This window comes from Cyprinodon variegatus, unplaced genomic scaffold (genome assembly GCF_000732505.1).
Source record: "Cyprinodon variegatus isolate N-32 unplaced genomic scaffold, C_variegatus-1.0 Scaffold95, whole genome shotgun sequence".
NCBI lineage: Eukaryota > Metazoa > Chordata > Actinopteri > Cyprinodontiformes > Cyprinodontidae > Cyprinodon > Cyprinodon variegatus.
In genome coordinates this window covers 1,092,626-1,106,468 of record NW_015150548.1, presented here as the reverse complement: position 1 = coordinate 1,106,468, position 13,843 = coordinate 1,092,626, and the positions used below count along the sequence as shown (strand labels likewise).

Below are 13,843 nucleotides of genomic sequence, written 5' to 3'. Positions count from 1 at the left end.
CACCAGAAAGGACTACTGCCCCTACTAATTGATGCTAGGAAGCATTCTATTTCCTAGAGATCTTATTATAAGACATCTCGCCCCAGCTCTTGTAAGATCTGATAGATTATTTTAGGAAGTAAAAGACAATGACTCTGAACTTCTAACCTTGACGAGAAAGTATAAATCTCATTGAGAAGCTGGGATGAAATATGATAATCAGATAAACAGATAATCAGAATTCATCCAACAGTGAACTTTACAATTGACTCAGCAGTATGGAGCAAATGTTGTCCAATTATTGTTGCAAAGAATTCTGTTTAAGAGGGCAATTCTATTTTTTATCACTATTTTCCACATAAAATTTTATGAATTGTGATCCCTTCATATTTCATTTTACAGATCACATACTCCTTACTTCAAGCCCAATACTAAAACTTGCTCTTGACCAAAAACTATGTTGTTGCTAACATCCTTATAGACCAATAGAAATGCTTCCTTAGTCCAAGAGACAGCTCACCCACAGAAATGACGAGAATGTGATCTGTAAAATAAAAATTGAAAGGATGTAGATCCTGAAAGTTAATCTGTAAAGTATGGGTGTAAAAAAAAAAAGTAAAATTGAGAATATTATAACATCAGGTATAAGGAATTAAAAAAAATAACATTTAAAAACATCAAACAAAATCTGCAAAAAGACATAAAAAAGTTTGACAATACAAAGTTGTAAAAATAAAAACTTGAAAATACTACATTTGTAAGAAAAAGGAAAATAAACCAGAATATGAAAAAAAGTGAAAAAATAAAATATGGTGAGACAAGTTTATTCGCAAAACCTGTTTTCTAATTATCATTTTTCAAAATGTAATGTTTAGTGTTCTTCGCTTGCAACAATAATGGAACAAAATTCCCTCCATAGTTCAGTATTACCTAAATCACAGAAGTAGTCGAGACAAAAGACAAAAGTTGACCATACAAACAGAACCTCAGGACATGATTGTAAATCAAAGACATTTTTCAAACAGATACAGAATAAAAAGGGGAGAATATTAATGTATAGGCCACTCAGCATCTTTTTATATGTGGAACAACCTTGATGGGAACCAGAAAACTCTCATTACCCCTCTTTTAAGTTGCTAACCCTCCCATAACCCCAAGTAATCAAAAACGACTTGCATCTCTAATTACCGTCCTAAATCAACACTCAATACACCCTGCATTGATTTGATAGACTCCCTGAGTTACAAGCTGTTCCCAGCCGAGCGAAGCAAAAGACTGGCAGCTTCTCACAGGGTAAATAAACCTGAGGAATATGCACACAGTAAAGACCCCATCATCGTCCCGGAAAAAGGGTCCGATGGGACCTGTGCATCTGGCAGACGCCTACAGCTTCCGTCGTGTCCAAGTGTTAACGCTAATTGCCTAATCACTCAGCGTGAGTCCGCCTCATCAGTGGCATTCATCACTGCGGGAAATGATATTTATAAATACCACATTTGCTGATGAATACAGGTATTTATCAGGTGTCTGGCCTGGAACTGGCTGATAGGAGGATTTTGGGGGGAACATTGCTGACAGAGGACTCTCAGCAGGGCTCTGATTGCTCAACATTGGCCCAGAAAATCAAAGATGTTTAAGCAGTGTATTGCCGTTGAAATCAAGCAAGAGCATCAAACATTTCTATGGATTTTTGCAGCTAATGAAAGGAGGATGTCTGCTGAGACAAAGCATATATCTAAAGGTAACACCATAACCATAACCTTACTGTAGATAACAAGGGGGTCTTATACCAACGTGTTAGGCCATAAGAGAAAGAGGAAATGGCAAAAAAGACACCCCTCTTTCCCAATCTAGCTTTTCTTCTCTCCTTTTTTTGCCCTGCTGTGTTGTGGAGGAGATGCAACAGTGAAAAGAGAAATGTTAACCGGCATGTACCTTGGAATAACAATACCCAGCGCTGGCAGGCAGATAGCTGGTGACAAAGCCTCCCCTTCGACCAAGGCGTCCAGAGGAGAGGGATAAAAAATGAGCCTGCGTATGTCCTCGCGGCATGACCCGCCGTGACACCACATGTGCACCACCAAAAGACAAGAGGAAAAAAACAAATAGCACGAATATCAGCATGCCCACCAATGACATTTCTCCAACAAAAGCACCAAATGTAAACACCTACGCGTCTGATATAATAATACAAAGCAAACACACGCCAAGGTGCACGGCCGTATCGTTGCCATTTGTCATCGGATCCAATGATCAGATGCGGAGCACGGAAAAGGGATTTGATTGTTTGCAGCCACAGTGATTTGGTATCTTCCTCTGTATCATTGCTGATCTGCTCCTAATGACAGGTAAGTACTCTGGGAAAACCATGACCCCATCACTCGATCCCTGTCCTCAGCTAAACACCAGAGACTGCCAACATGGTCCAAAATACGCTTTTCAGAAGACACAATCTCACACACTGCATAGAAGGAGAAGGCAATAGCAATTTGGAGATAAGATCTGGGCGAACCCAGGCCACAATCTCTTCGACATGACTGATGTCTCGTAACCCCCCCCCGCCACCTCCAGGGATGAATAGAGCAGTGGTGTCTTGCTGCTTCTTCGACCGCTAGTAGTAAAATCATTGGATTACTTTACAGAGCAGCAGCATGGTGCCCCCTTCCTCAGCTACTACGGTCTGAATACAAATAAGGCAACAAAAGAGCAACATATCGTCCAACGGATGCTTTCAAGGGAAATTAATAAAGAGTAACAATACTCTTGGGCTGCTTCAGCAGGCCTGAATGCATCTTTCAATGACAATAAACATGGCATAAAAATTTCAAGTGACAGTTAGCAGAGAGGTCAATGGAAAAGGGAAACACTGGACGTCCATTTCAGTAAAAACACTTCACAGAACATTTACCAAGAGTTTACCAAGAGAAGTTGCTTTGAATTGACCGTATTAAGGCTGAAATGTGAATCGATTTCAGACATTAAAACCAGGGGTGTGAGAAATCATTTAATTCTGTTATATACACCAACATTTCATTAGACAATAATGGTCACAGATAATGATGGATAATATCTCTTTCCCACTGGGTAAAACAACAGTTTAAACTTTAAGTTTAAACCTTCAAACAATCAGCTGTTAGTGGCAGTGGGAAAGGCTTACTGACCTGTCAATTGACTCGGCAAAAAACCCGGGTCAAAATCACGTTGAAACGGCCCAGCTCCGATAGGCATACCAGACCCGCGTCTACCCGCTAATTTATATGATACACTTGAGCGTAACATACGAATGTCACAACACCGCACCAGTCACATCTGTCCTAACAAGCCAAAACAACTCGGCTTGCATCCAATAAGCATGTCATAGAACTAGTGAGAGAGATCTGGACGGATGAAACAGCGAAAAGATAAAGGAAACTGACTACAGCCTGGCTACCTTCCATGTTGCTCTCCATTGTTTAACATCTTTGTTTACATCTATCTGTATTCTCCAATTCTTCTGTATTAGTTGGTTCAACCTCTAACCCTCGCCACCACTCTAGAACGAAATATAAGCTATGCTGCTGCCATCACCTTTCATTTTAGATTATAGAGTAGGGATTCTTTTAAGTGTTTAGTCCTGTTTCTTTCCTAGACATAGCTATAGGTTCAGATTTATCTCTAACTAGCTGTATGTGCTCTTTTTCATCCCTTTTAACTTAAATAACTTTCCTAGACAGAGCCCCCTGTGGAGGTAGTTCACGATTACGTTTTCTAACATAGAAAGTATTTATAGATCAGTGCTTCTGTGTTCCCTTAATATGCCTGCTTCTACCTCATCGAACCCCCAGTAGGCAGAGGGCCACTTAAACTGGTGTCCTTTGGAGGTTTCTTCCTGTTAAAAGGGTGTTTTTACTCTCTACTGTTGCTACAAGCATGCTTGGTGTGAGGGATTGCTGTAGAATCGACACAACACAAGGAACCATCTAGTGTCCCCACATGCTCATCGAGGATGAGTTTATCCTGCAAAGTCACTGAGTCGATGCATTCAGCTGGTTTTCATTTGATAGAAAACAATGAACCATCTGATTGGATGATCTGATTTAATTGTCTCTGTGATTGAGATGATGGGTGCTGTGAACTGGGGCTGTATGATTAAACTGAATTAAAATTGAATTGAAATCAATTGGTTGGTTGGCTGGTCATTTGTTTACATTTATTTTAGCTAGATTCTACATTACAGTGTGGTTGGTTGCGTGTGTTTTGTGTCGGTAGGCTGTATGAAAGGTCACTTGTTTGGTTGATAAGTTGGTTAGGGTCTTGGTAGGTTGATTGATTGGTTTCATTGTTATGACTGGTATGTTAAATCAGAATGTCACATATTTGACATTGGTTGGCCTAACACAAATATTACTTTCAAAATTCTAATTCGGAAATAAATTCTGCTTCTGTTAAGAAGATGAGCTAACACCATTTTTGGCAATATCTATCTAAAGAAGACCTTTCAAAGCACCAATAGAGAAATGCTTTTAATGTTTAAAGGATATTTACTGCCTCACCTTGTTGATTGTAACTCGCTCTCCATTGTCATGGACTTGGCTATGATTTGAAACGTTCCAACAACAGATGGGAGGACCGAGGTGTAAGATCACTGCAGATGAATAAAATACAGTGGCGTCTGATAAAATAAAAAGGTAAACAGCCTTAGGCGGCAGAAAATACTGGCTTTATAAACCAGGCAATCAAAGAAGTAAAAAAAAAGCATGATTCTCACAGACAAAGAAAAAGAAAACAAAAGCAACTTCTTTTCTTATCAATAAGACATGTCTGTAGTTTTAAGAAGAATTCTGAAACTCTTCTGGTCACGCTTTCTTAAATCAATTTATCTGCAGATGTTTTAGACACAGAAGCTGCTATTTCAGTTTTAACTGCCCCCGCATAAGGCAGGGATAGTTTCATCTGTCCTCCTACCAACCCCCTAGAAACAACAGCTGGACTGGAAATCACAGTTTTTTTTTTTTGTTTTGGACGTGAAACAGGTGCCAGGTTACAGTCTGATTCCCTGCCAAACTTTCTATCTGTGATGCGCTGAAACAAAAGACAACTGAAGACAATGAAACAGCTAATCAAGTTGGTCCTTGACACATGGCATCTGTCATTGTGGTTTTGATTAGGGAGCAACCCTCTTTTCATTTAAGGATTCAGTCAGACGCTGCCATGCCGTTGGGTCTCACACCATAAGGCAACAGTTTCTGAACAGTGATATTTTGTTCTCCCTAAGCTGCTTATGTCTCATATTTTATGCAGACCCAGTTTTATTATTAATAAACGTATGAAGCACTCGTTGACATTTAAATCAAAGTTGAACATGGATCTATTTGGCGTGCGGCTAAAAGTTTATTTTCAGCACTTATCAATAATAGATTCATTCAGTCTCTCAAATAAAAGCTTTTGTTTGGGTTGTTTATGTAATTGAAAGATCCGCCGGGTGACCTTGTAATGCTACCTTTTGTGTATTTTATTATTTTCTGCAGCGTTTTTTGATACCAGAGGCAATTTGCAACAGAGATTACTTGTCATTTCACCAGAATCAGCTAGAAACATCATTTAGATGGTGGAAATGGCAAAACAGTATGAAATCTCTCTGCTACCACCCTATCTGCAATCTGTTTATGAATGTACTTATCGGATTAGGGATATTGACGTGTAAAAATAAAGCCAGGAAACATCATATTTGGATGAGATATAACACTTTTTTTTTCAACTAGAAGGTAATCCTTACCATTGAAATAGAACAAGTGTTCTTCATAGACGTTAATACCAATCTTTTAAGTTCTAAACATATTGTTTCTGACAGATAATTGAAGGGAAATTCAGAAAACAACGACAGAACATGGAAGAAATTTTTTGTTCTGTCTCACCTAATAGAAAACTTAGGTGACAGACAATACAGCATTAAGGCAAGTTAAATTTAAGACTTTTTAATGACACTAGACCAACTTCACAATAAACACATGAAAAATCTGGTTAAGACAAATTTACCAAAATGTTTTATTTTAACATAAACCATTACTTTCTGGCCTAGAAGAAGTGTTTCAAATTTGAAAAACTTTACATATAGGAAGAAAGCTAAAAAAACACACCAATAACATATATTTTTAACAACTACTGAACTGAATTTACAAACTTTGTCCACAATACCTTTGCTTTCATTATAGTTCGTATGAAATCGTACGAAAAGTTATGCGCACTATTTCGTACGTTTTGGACGTTGTTCCTCAAAAAACCACATCAGTGCGCATGCGCTGGCAGACAGAAAAAAAAAAGCAGATCCGCGGACGGACAAATCATCACTTATTCATGTCTCTAACTACGTTGCTTGCTGTTTTATATCTTAGGGTTAGGGTCAGGGTTAGGGCTAATTGTAATTTATATTCTATATTCGTGAATGGTGCTTTAGATGCGCATGCACATACAACGAAAAAAACGTAAGAAATTACGGTGCATAACTTTTCGTACGATTTCATACAAACTTATAATGAGAATACACTGAGAGATTTGGTGCTACTGGCATTGCAGAGACAAGGGTGGTACAGAACGGGGTGCTTCTTGGTAACTTGATTTTGACGCTTTTTTACTCCACTACCTTGATTTCCATCATGCTAAATTTGAATGACTTCTTGCACAAAATACACAGTGCCTCATTCACATTCCCTGGTACTGATATTAGCCAAAAACTCTTGGATGAATAGCCAATTTACGAATTTGCTCTTCCCCATGTTGTCCAAATAAAAAGTTATTTGTGGCACATCAACCCAAGGTCCAGCGCAACAGCATTTATGGTCAATTATTGAAATGTTTGATATGGATTACAAAAATAAAACTCTCTTTATGATGAACAATCTTAAGACCCATGAAAGACTGATTTGAAGCAGTTCAATGCCAATAAGGACATTAGCGTTATATTGAACAATTGAATGCCTTTTAAGACTTTTTAGGGTCTGTGGGAACCTTGTACCATGTAAAACTTTTCCATTTCCATTTCCATCCTTTTAAATAGTGACAGTTTTTTGGTCTGTGCTTTGGAATTATGCTATACATTTGATTTTATTAGTTGGTTTACTGGTGGAGTGAATGGTAATTGATTTAATTGGTTTATTTTAAGTTTGTTGGATTCTAAATTATGGTTTTTTGAAAGTTGGTTGGATGTTTTTTTATGTAATAAAAGTTCATTGATTTGGTTAATAATTTGGGTGATGTCTTGGTAGGTTGGGTAGTTGGACAATGTGTGATTCATAACTTAAGGCAGAATTTAATCTGACATATCTGACATCTGTTAGCCTTAAAAATGTTGCTTTGAACACCTCCAAGGTTAGCAAATGGATGCAAACAGCTGGTTTTCCTTAGATGGAACATCTAATCAATCTGACTGGATGAGCAATAATCGAATTGATTCGTCTAAAGAGCCTTGAGATTAAATGTTTTTGTTGCTAGATAAATAATTCAAAATGAATTGAAATTCAATACGTATACAACATAAGTTTAACCAGTAAAGTTATCTATTCCTAAAAAAAAGAAGTCAGACTTTGCATTTAGTTCATAAAACCTTCAAACTTGCAAACTTTAACTGGAAAAAATAAGACTTTTGATCAAATTTTCCTCCCTTCTTCAAGCCAATGTATTGCATTTTTTTCCCCACATGCAACAAATAAGAAGATTACAAATAATCATCCTATTCCCAAAGATGTCATGAGCTTCCTTATTTTCTTTATTTTGGCTTTGAGCATAAAACAGACCTACATTGGCTTTATTCTGTTTCATGAGCAGATCTAAACACCAAGCAAAGTTAAAAGCAGACTGGCAGCAACAAGCACAGGAACCCCTGCCGTACTTGTTTACTGTACATTCGGCATCGTTGCTGTGCAACAAAAGAGGCAGAGCTGCAGGATGTCTTTGCCCCCCTCGCATCCCCAATGGCCAAATGGCTGCAGATCATAAAAAGACCATAATCCGTACAGACGACGCACACATACACACAAAAAAAACTGAGAGTTAAGGCTTTGTTTTCAAGGTGTCTACAACCTTGGTTGTGCTTTTATTGTTTCTTCACTTCAATTGCTCCTGCGAGGTTGGTATCTTTTCATCCTTTGGCCTTCCGACCAGTATGAAGGCCATGAGGACAACAGCGCTTGCCACTCGCATAGCTTCTATTTATCACAGGGAATTTTTTGGATGAAAATACCCTTTGAAATGTGAATGTCAAACCCCCGCTTTAAACTTTGGAAACTGACTGCGTGGCCTTAATATAACTCCATGAATTGGCCGAAGCACAGACAGTAAAACTGGATAAAATTAGTCTTCTACAGAAGAGGGGCCAGCTGCTGCAACATGAACCTTGGTTTACTGTATGAGAGCAGCTGTGGCCACCAGGGTTTGGGAATATTAGAAGACTCCAGAACAACCCTTAAGTTCAATAAAATGTATCATCCAACACAAAGCCTCTACTTTAAATAAAGCACAATATATTGTACATTGGGACTGTTGGTCATATCTCTTTTGCCTACTAGTTACAGACCCCTCTTTACTCTAAGACTCATAGTAAGTATGAAATAGATACAACAAGGTCTCAGTAGTCAGATCTCAGGGGAAATCACCCCCTCCTCTTCATATCTATCATTATTCAACAGCTGACAGGATCTAGCAGTTGGTACATCGCGTCTGGAGGTAAGTACATGGGAGCTAAAAATACCTTGACCCTGACTCCAGTCCAAAATGCCCCATGCATTGCTGAGATAGTCCGCCTAGACTTCCCTCAAAATGCAGCTCCTCCATGTCAGAAAGCGCTTGCTTTGTATGTTCACCATTCAGGAATGCTTGGACTGTTTGGCAGGCTACAAAAAAAAAATTCAAACAGGAGTCCTTCAAGCTGCTAATTGTCCAATTAACCTGCGGTCCATACAGTTTGGTTCTTGCTGAAATAGACATGCTAACTCAGATATACGCTCACATCTGACTAGCTTGGCAAAAACAAGTGAATTTGGGGGGGTGTAATTGCAGGGGCCCGTGGAAAACTTTAATCGACAATTACGAAATTTTTTTAGAAGTATTTTTAATACAAGTGCAAGACAGTGAAATTATGAATGATTAGACCTTTGTGATTTAAAGCAGATTGCAGTGCATCCATTGTACTGCTGTTGACTATTTCTTTATAACACTTACAAAGGTTGGGGAGAGCAAAAACTTTACTGTAAACCAAGGGGCACTGTCACTGCCTGATCCGTAGCATCAGTCTATTTGCACAAGTGGACATTCATCCTTAAAAAAAAAGACTTTTCTGAGGAAACTGGATGCTTTTTGCATTCTCTACGTTAAACTGCTTGTCTAACTTCAGAGGAAGGGGTCAGAGCAGTTCAGAAAAATATGAAAACACTGCAAAAATTATCTAAAAATTTGTAAAATATGTCTTCAAATGAGTAAAAAACGTCTTAAATTAAGTGTATTTACCCTTAATTTGAGCAGGTAAATGAGATGGTTTGCCAACGGAATGAGCAATTTAACTCTTAAAATAAGATATTTAGATAATATGCACTTGAAATAAGACAATGAAATTGTGTTTTCTTATTTTAAGTGTAAATTGTCCTGTTCCATTAGCAAAATGTCTCCTTTACCTCCTCAATGCAAGAACAAATGCACTAATTTTAAGAAAAAATTACTTATCTAGATTTGGATTTGTTCTAGTGTACACCATGTTTATCTGCATTTTTGTTGTTTCTTTCTTTAGACTACACATTATATACGATAAGGTTAAAATGAAATGCAAAAAAAGACTAGATTTCTGTAAAATCCAAAGCCAAAAAAAATTACCTCCTGGAAGTAACAAATCGCATTTTCTGGTTAGATCGGGCATAGACGGGTGTTAAAAGAGAAAGGATTTAATCACATTTATTGTTTAAGAGAATTAATTATTAACTTTTTAAACGTGTTAGTTTAGTAATCTCACTATTTTTAGGGAGAGAAAAAAATAACGTTCATTTTTTTTATTTTTATATAAGGTAATGTTGAGGGCCACCCGGATGCATGTCTAGTTGAGCATTCCAACTGAGTATTTCAAATCAATTTTTTGCTGTAATGTTTTTCTTTTTTCTGATATTCAGCTACTGTAACAGTGCAGATATCCAAACGGATTTATATAGAAGAATAAAATGTTTTTCTAAGTGATACCTTGATTTGGGCTGTAATTTAAAATGAAAGAACCTGGTTGTTATTCTAGGTGAGACACTAAGCAGTGACAGGAAGCGACGCACTGTATGAACTCCTGGAGGCAGGTTCCCAGACACCCACCTGCTACAGAAGCAGTGGAACACGCTGGGAGAGATGGGTGGCTGATGTCTATTTTAATGTGTGCTGATAAACAGGCTGACAGTCTTCTTCGGCAGCGGTGGAGCTCTTATTGCTCTCCTGCTCTGTTCGTGACACTATGTGGAGTGTATCTGTCACCGGACCCAAAACAACCGATCCGTCCAGCCGTCCTCAGCAATACCAAGAGCACTTTTTGTTTCCTTGTCACCAGGTACAAGCAGGGTCGTGATCGGAGGCAAGCTGTCACCCTCCTTCACACACATGACAACATAAAACAATCTTTTTGCATTTGCTTTTTTATTTCCAGCCTGCAAGGAGCTGGTACTTGAAAAAAGAAAAAGGAGAAGAGATAGACGGGCAGTGAAACACGCTTCACATCAATGTGCCAACATTAATATTACTAAACCAAAACCAACAGCAATGAATTCAACAACATATCCAAAGATCTCATAATAACTCGTGTTTGTCTGGGGAGACGGCGTCGGCACATACAAAAGGCTCGCAGGAAATAAAATAAACAAATAAATGGAAATGGAGAGAGCGACTGAGAAAGTGTGAGCAGGTGCGAGGCCGCCCGCCGACTCTGCTTGGGGGAAGGGGGAAACACGACATTTTCCCGACCCCTGTCTGAGAGGGAGTGAGGATGAAGGGGAGGGGTGCTGGCAGTAGCTGTGACTCACTCCGAAAGATAAACATTTTTTTATGGTACTGAAATATATTTCTCACTTCTCAAAAATGTTAATTTACATGTATTTTTTCATTTGCACAATCTGAATAAGAATTAAAATAGAGAATCGAAAGATAATTGTGTAAGGAACACTACATTCGCGTCGTCATTTAGTTTGTCTCTCTTAATTAAAATTGGTAACATTCAAATGTCTAATACTTTTTCTCTAAAGACCAGAATAAAATTGATTATAATGAAATAAGGCTATATACTGTACTCGAGCCGTCAATATTGTGGTCTTTTGATTGTCCTTTTTAAGCCTAAATAGAACCTCAGCACCAAGCATGATGAGCTGACATAAAACAGATGTGGTGCCATCTGCTGGCAGTGCCGCAGAACTACCAGGAATTCAGATGGCGGCACATCTGTTTTATGTCAGCTCATTGATACAGCTATTGAATAATGCTGTGATGCCTTGAGGGAAACCAACAGCTTAAAGAATAGAGCTTAAAAGCATCGCTAACAACAGTAGCACTATTAGCTACATAAATACAATAACCTCAGTGGTAAGACTTTCCCAGCAAAACTCGGGGTTTATCCGTCTTAAAATCAAAATATCGTCTTATGCCTTTTTACTCTTGTTCTTGGACATTTTTTTTTTTTTTTTTTTGCAACTACACTGGGAGGTTCACCCTCACTTACCTACATTTTACCCATTCACAGTGACATACTGTTGTCCCAGTCACGTCATGTGGTTATGGTAAATATACACAGAAAGGCTATATTTACTAACAAACTGAGCTAAAATAGGGCCTCAAAAATACCAAATAACAATCCATGCTTCAAAATTAGAGTGAGGTTCTTGTTCTAGAATGCATTTGCTTAATGCTTAACATGTCATAAAAAATGCAGACCAAAGAGCTTCTTTACAAATACCCTATCCTTTGTCAATAGTTTTGCTGCTATAGGCATATGCTGCTGGAAGACATAAGTAACACTTTTCCTCACCCTGCTTTATTTTTACTTTCTTTGTCCAATCCTGCTGTATTTGTGCGTACAACTTCTTACCTTCTGTTCATTTTGTTTTTTATTGTAATAGTGGCTTAGTCTTAGAATTCCGTAAAAATTCAAAAAAAAAAAAAATCCGCTGGACTTGGTTTCCAAGATTTGAAGACGTTTCGCCACCTCTCCAGGAAGCGTTCTCAATTCAAATGTCTGGATCTGCAGTGAGTTTGAGTCTTATATAGACAAAGCCTTGTATCGCTTGGAAACATGCAAATGGTAACCGATGAATGGGTCGTTTGGTTCCATTTGTTAGCCTGTAATATCTTAGTCTTGGACAATAACTTTTATTTTTGAATTTTAGTTTTACGGGTTAGGTGCAGGAATGGCATCTTTTTAAAGGTTGCATTTCACAGATCACATTCTTTTCACTTCAAACCCAATGCAAATGGATGTGTTTGGATGTTTGAGGGCTTGGTGTCTGCCCCCCTATTTCAGTCCTGGTCCATGCCGTCTCCTGGTGCGGGTTTCATCCGGGGTGGGGGGTTCTGCATGGTTTGTGAGGGCTGCTAACTAGTATTTATTTTTTTTTTCTACCGGGACAGCCAGGAGGTTTGGTGGACAGGTTGGGGGTGTGGAGGTGTTGGCTCTGGTGAGTGGTTGGCTCACGGGCCCTGCCGCCTGTTCCTGGCCCCTCCAGCTATAGTGGTGCGACTGGCGGGGCTACCCTCTCCGAGTGGGCTCTCAGGGAATGGGGGTGCCTATCATAGTCAGCGGAGGACTTGGCTCCCTGGGAGTACAGGAAGCCCCCCAGTCCTTTTTTCCCCATGCCCGGACTCCTCCATCTGGATGATCCATCACACTGCCACACATGTAGGACCTTGCGGAGAGGGTTGTTACTGGAAGGTCCCGCCTTCTAATGATGTCCCTCACCCAAATTTTATGTTGCATTATAGACACTTTCATCCACAACATTTTCACAACACACATCTATGTAGGGCATTGTCTGGTGGGCGGATGATAAAGACACCTGAGGGTGGGGGGGTCTCGGATGGCTCCCTCCAGCCCCTCTCGCATTTAGTCAATGAGGGTTCTGGGTGGTTGATTGAGGGTCCACCCCACCTTCCAAAGGGTGATTGTGCCGGGCACCCCCTTCGGTACTCCCAGTTTTAATCTCTTATACTATATCCATTGATTGTGCTGTTCTTTTTATGTCTCTCTTTGCAGGTGATGAAGCAGACCCAAGACATTTTATTATTGCCTCCCTTTTATCTCCTCTTTCTTTCATCTTTTCTTCTTTTTCCTGTTTTTCCTTTCTTGTTCTACTTTCCCATTGCAGCGGCCATATAATCTGTAATACTCCCTGCATGCTAAGCTAAGCTATTTACATGTATAACTCAAGGGGAACACTTTGGCAATAGCCCTACTGCTCCACTTGTGAAACTAAAATCTGTTGGGCTCTTTTTGGCATTAAGACAATTATTCTTACTGATTGTCAGACAGGACACATTTTAAAAAAAACTAATAATTAAAAATAAAAAAAACATTAAAAAAATTAAACATGAAGAAATATGATTGTTATAAAATTATTTTAAAAATTTAGATTGAAAAATTTATTTTAAAAAGTATCTTTGCAACAATAAGGGACCAAAATTCACTCCATAAGGGGTATTTAAAAACTAAAAAGCTAATTTAGTTTAAATTTTTTTCTTCACTTTTTTTTTTTTTTTTTTTTGTTTATTTTTTGTGATAGATTCAATACAAGAAAACAAAAAAGGTGTATGAGAAAAACACAGGTCGTTGTAGGGTGTCCTAGTTTTCTCAGCAGTACCAGAAGCATTATCAACACCCGTTCAATAGAGG

The 13,843-nt window shown here is 38.6% G+C and overlaps 1 protein-coding gene across 1 annotated transcript in view; it reads right to left on the bottom strand.

The window, feature by feature from the left end:
• The window catches only part of LOC107084231 (receptor tyrosine-protein kinase erbB-4-like), a 367,984-nt gene extending 355,175 nt beyond the window's left edge, over window positions 1-12,809 (bottom strand). Inside the window, exon 1 of the mRNA XM_015373962.1 lies at window positions 12,708-12,809. Coding sequence (XP_015229448.1) covers window positions 12,708-12,809 — 102 coding nt within the window. The remainder of the gene's footprint in view (window positions 1-12,707) is intronic.
• Window positions 12,810-13,843: the final 1,034 nt, after the last annotated feature.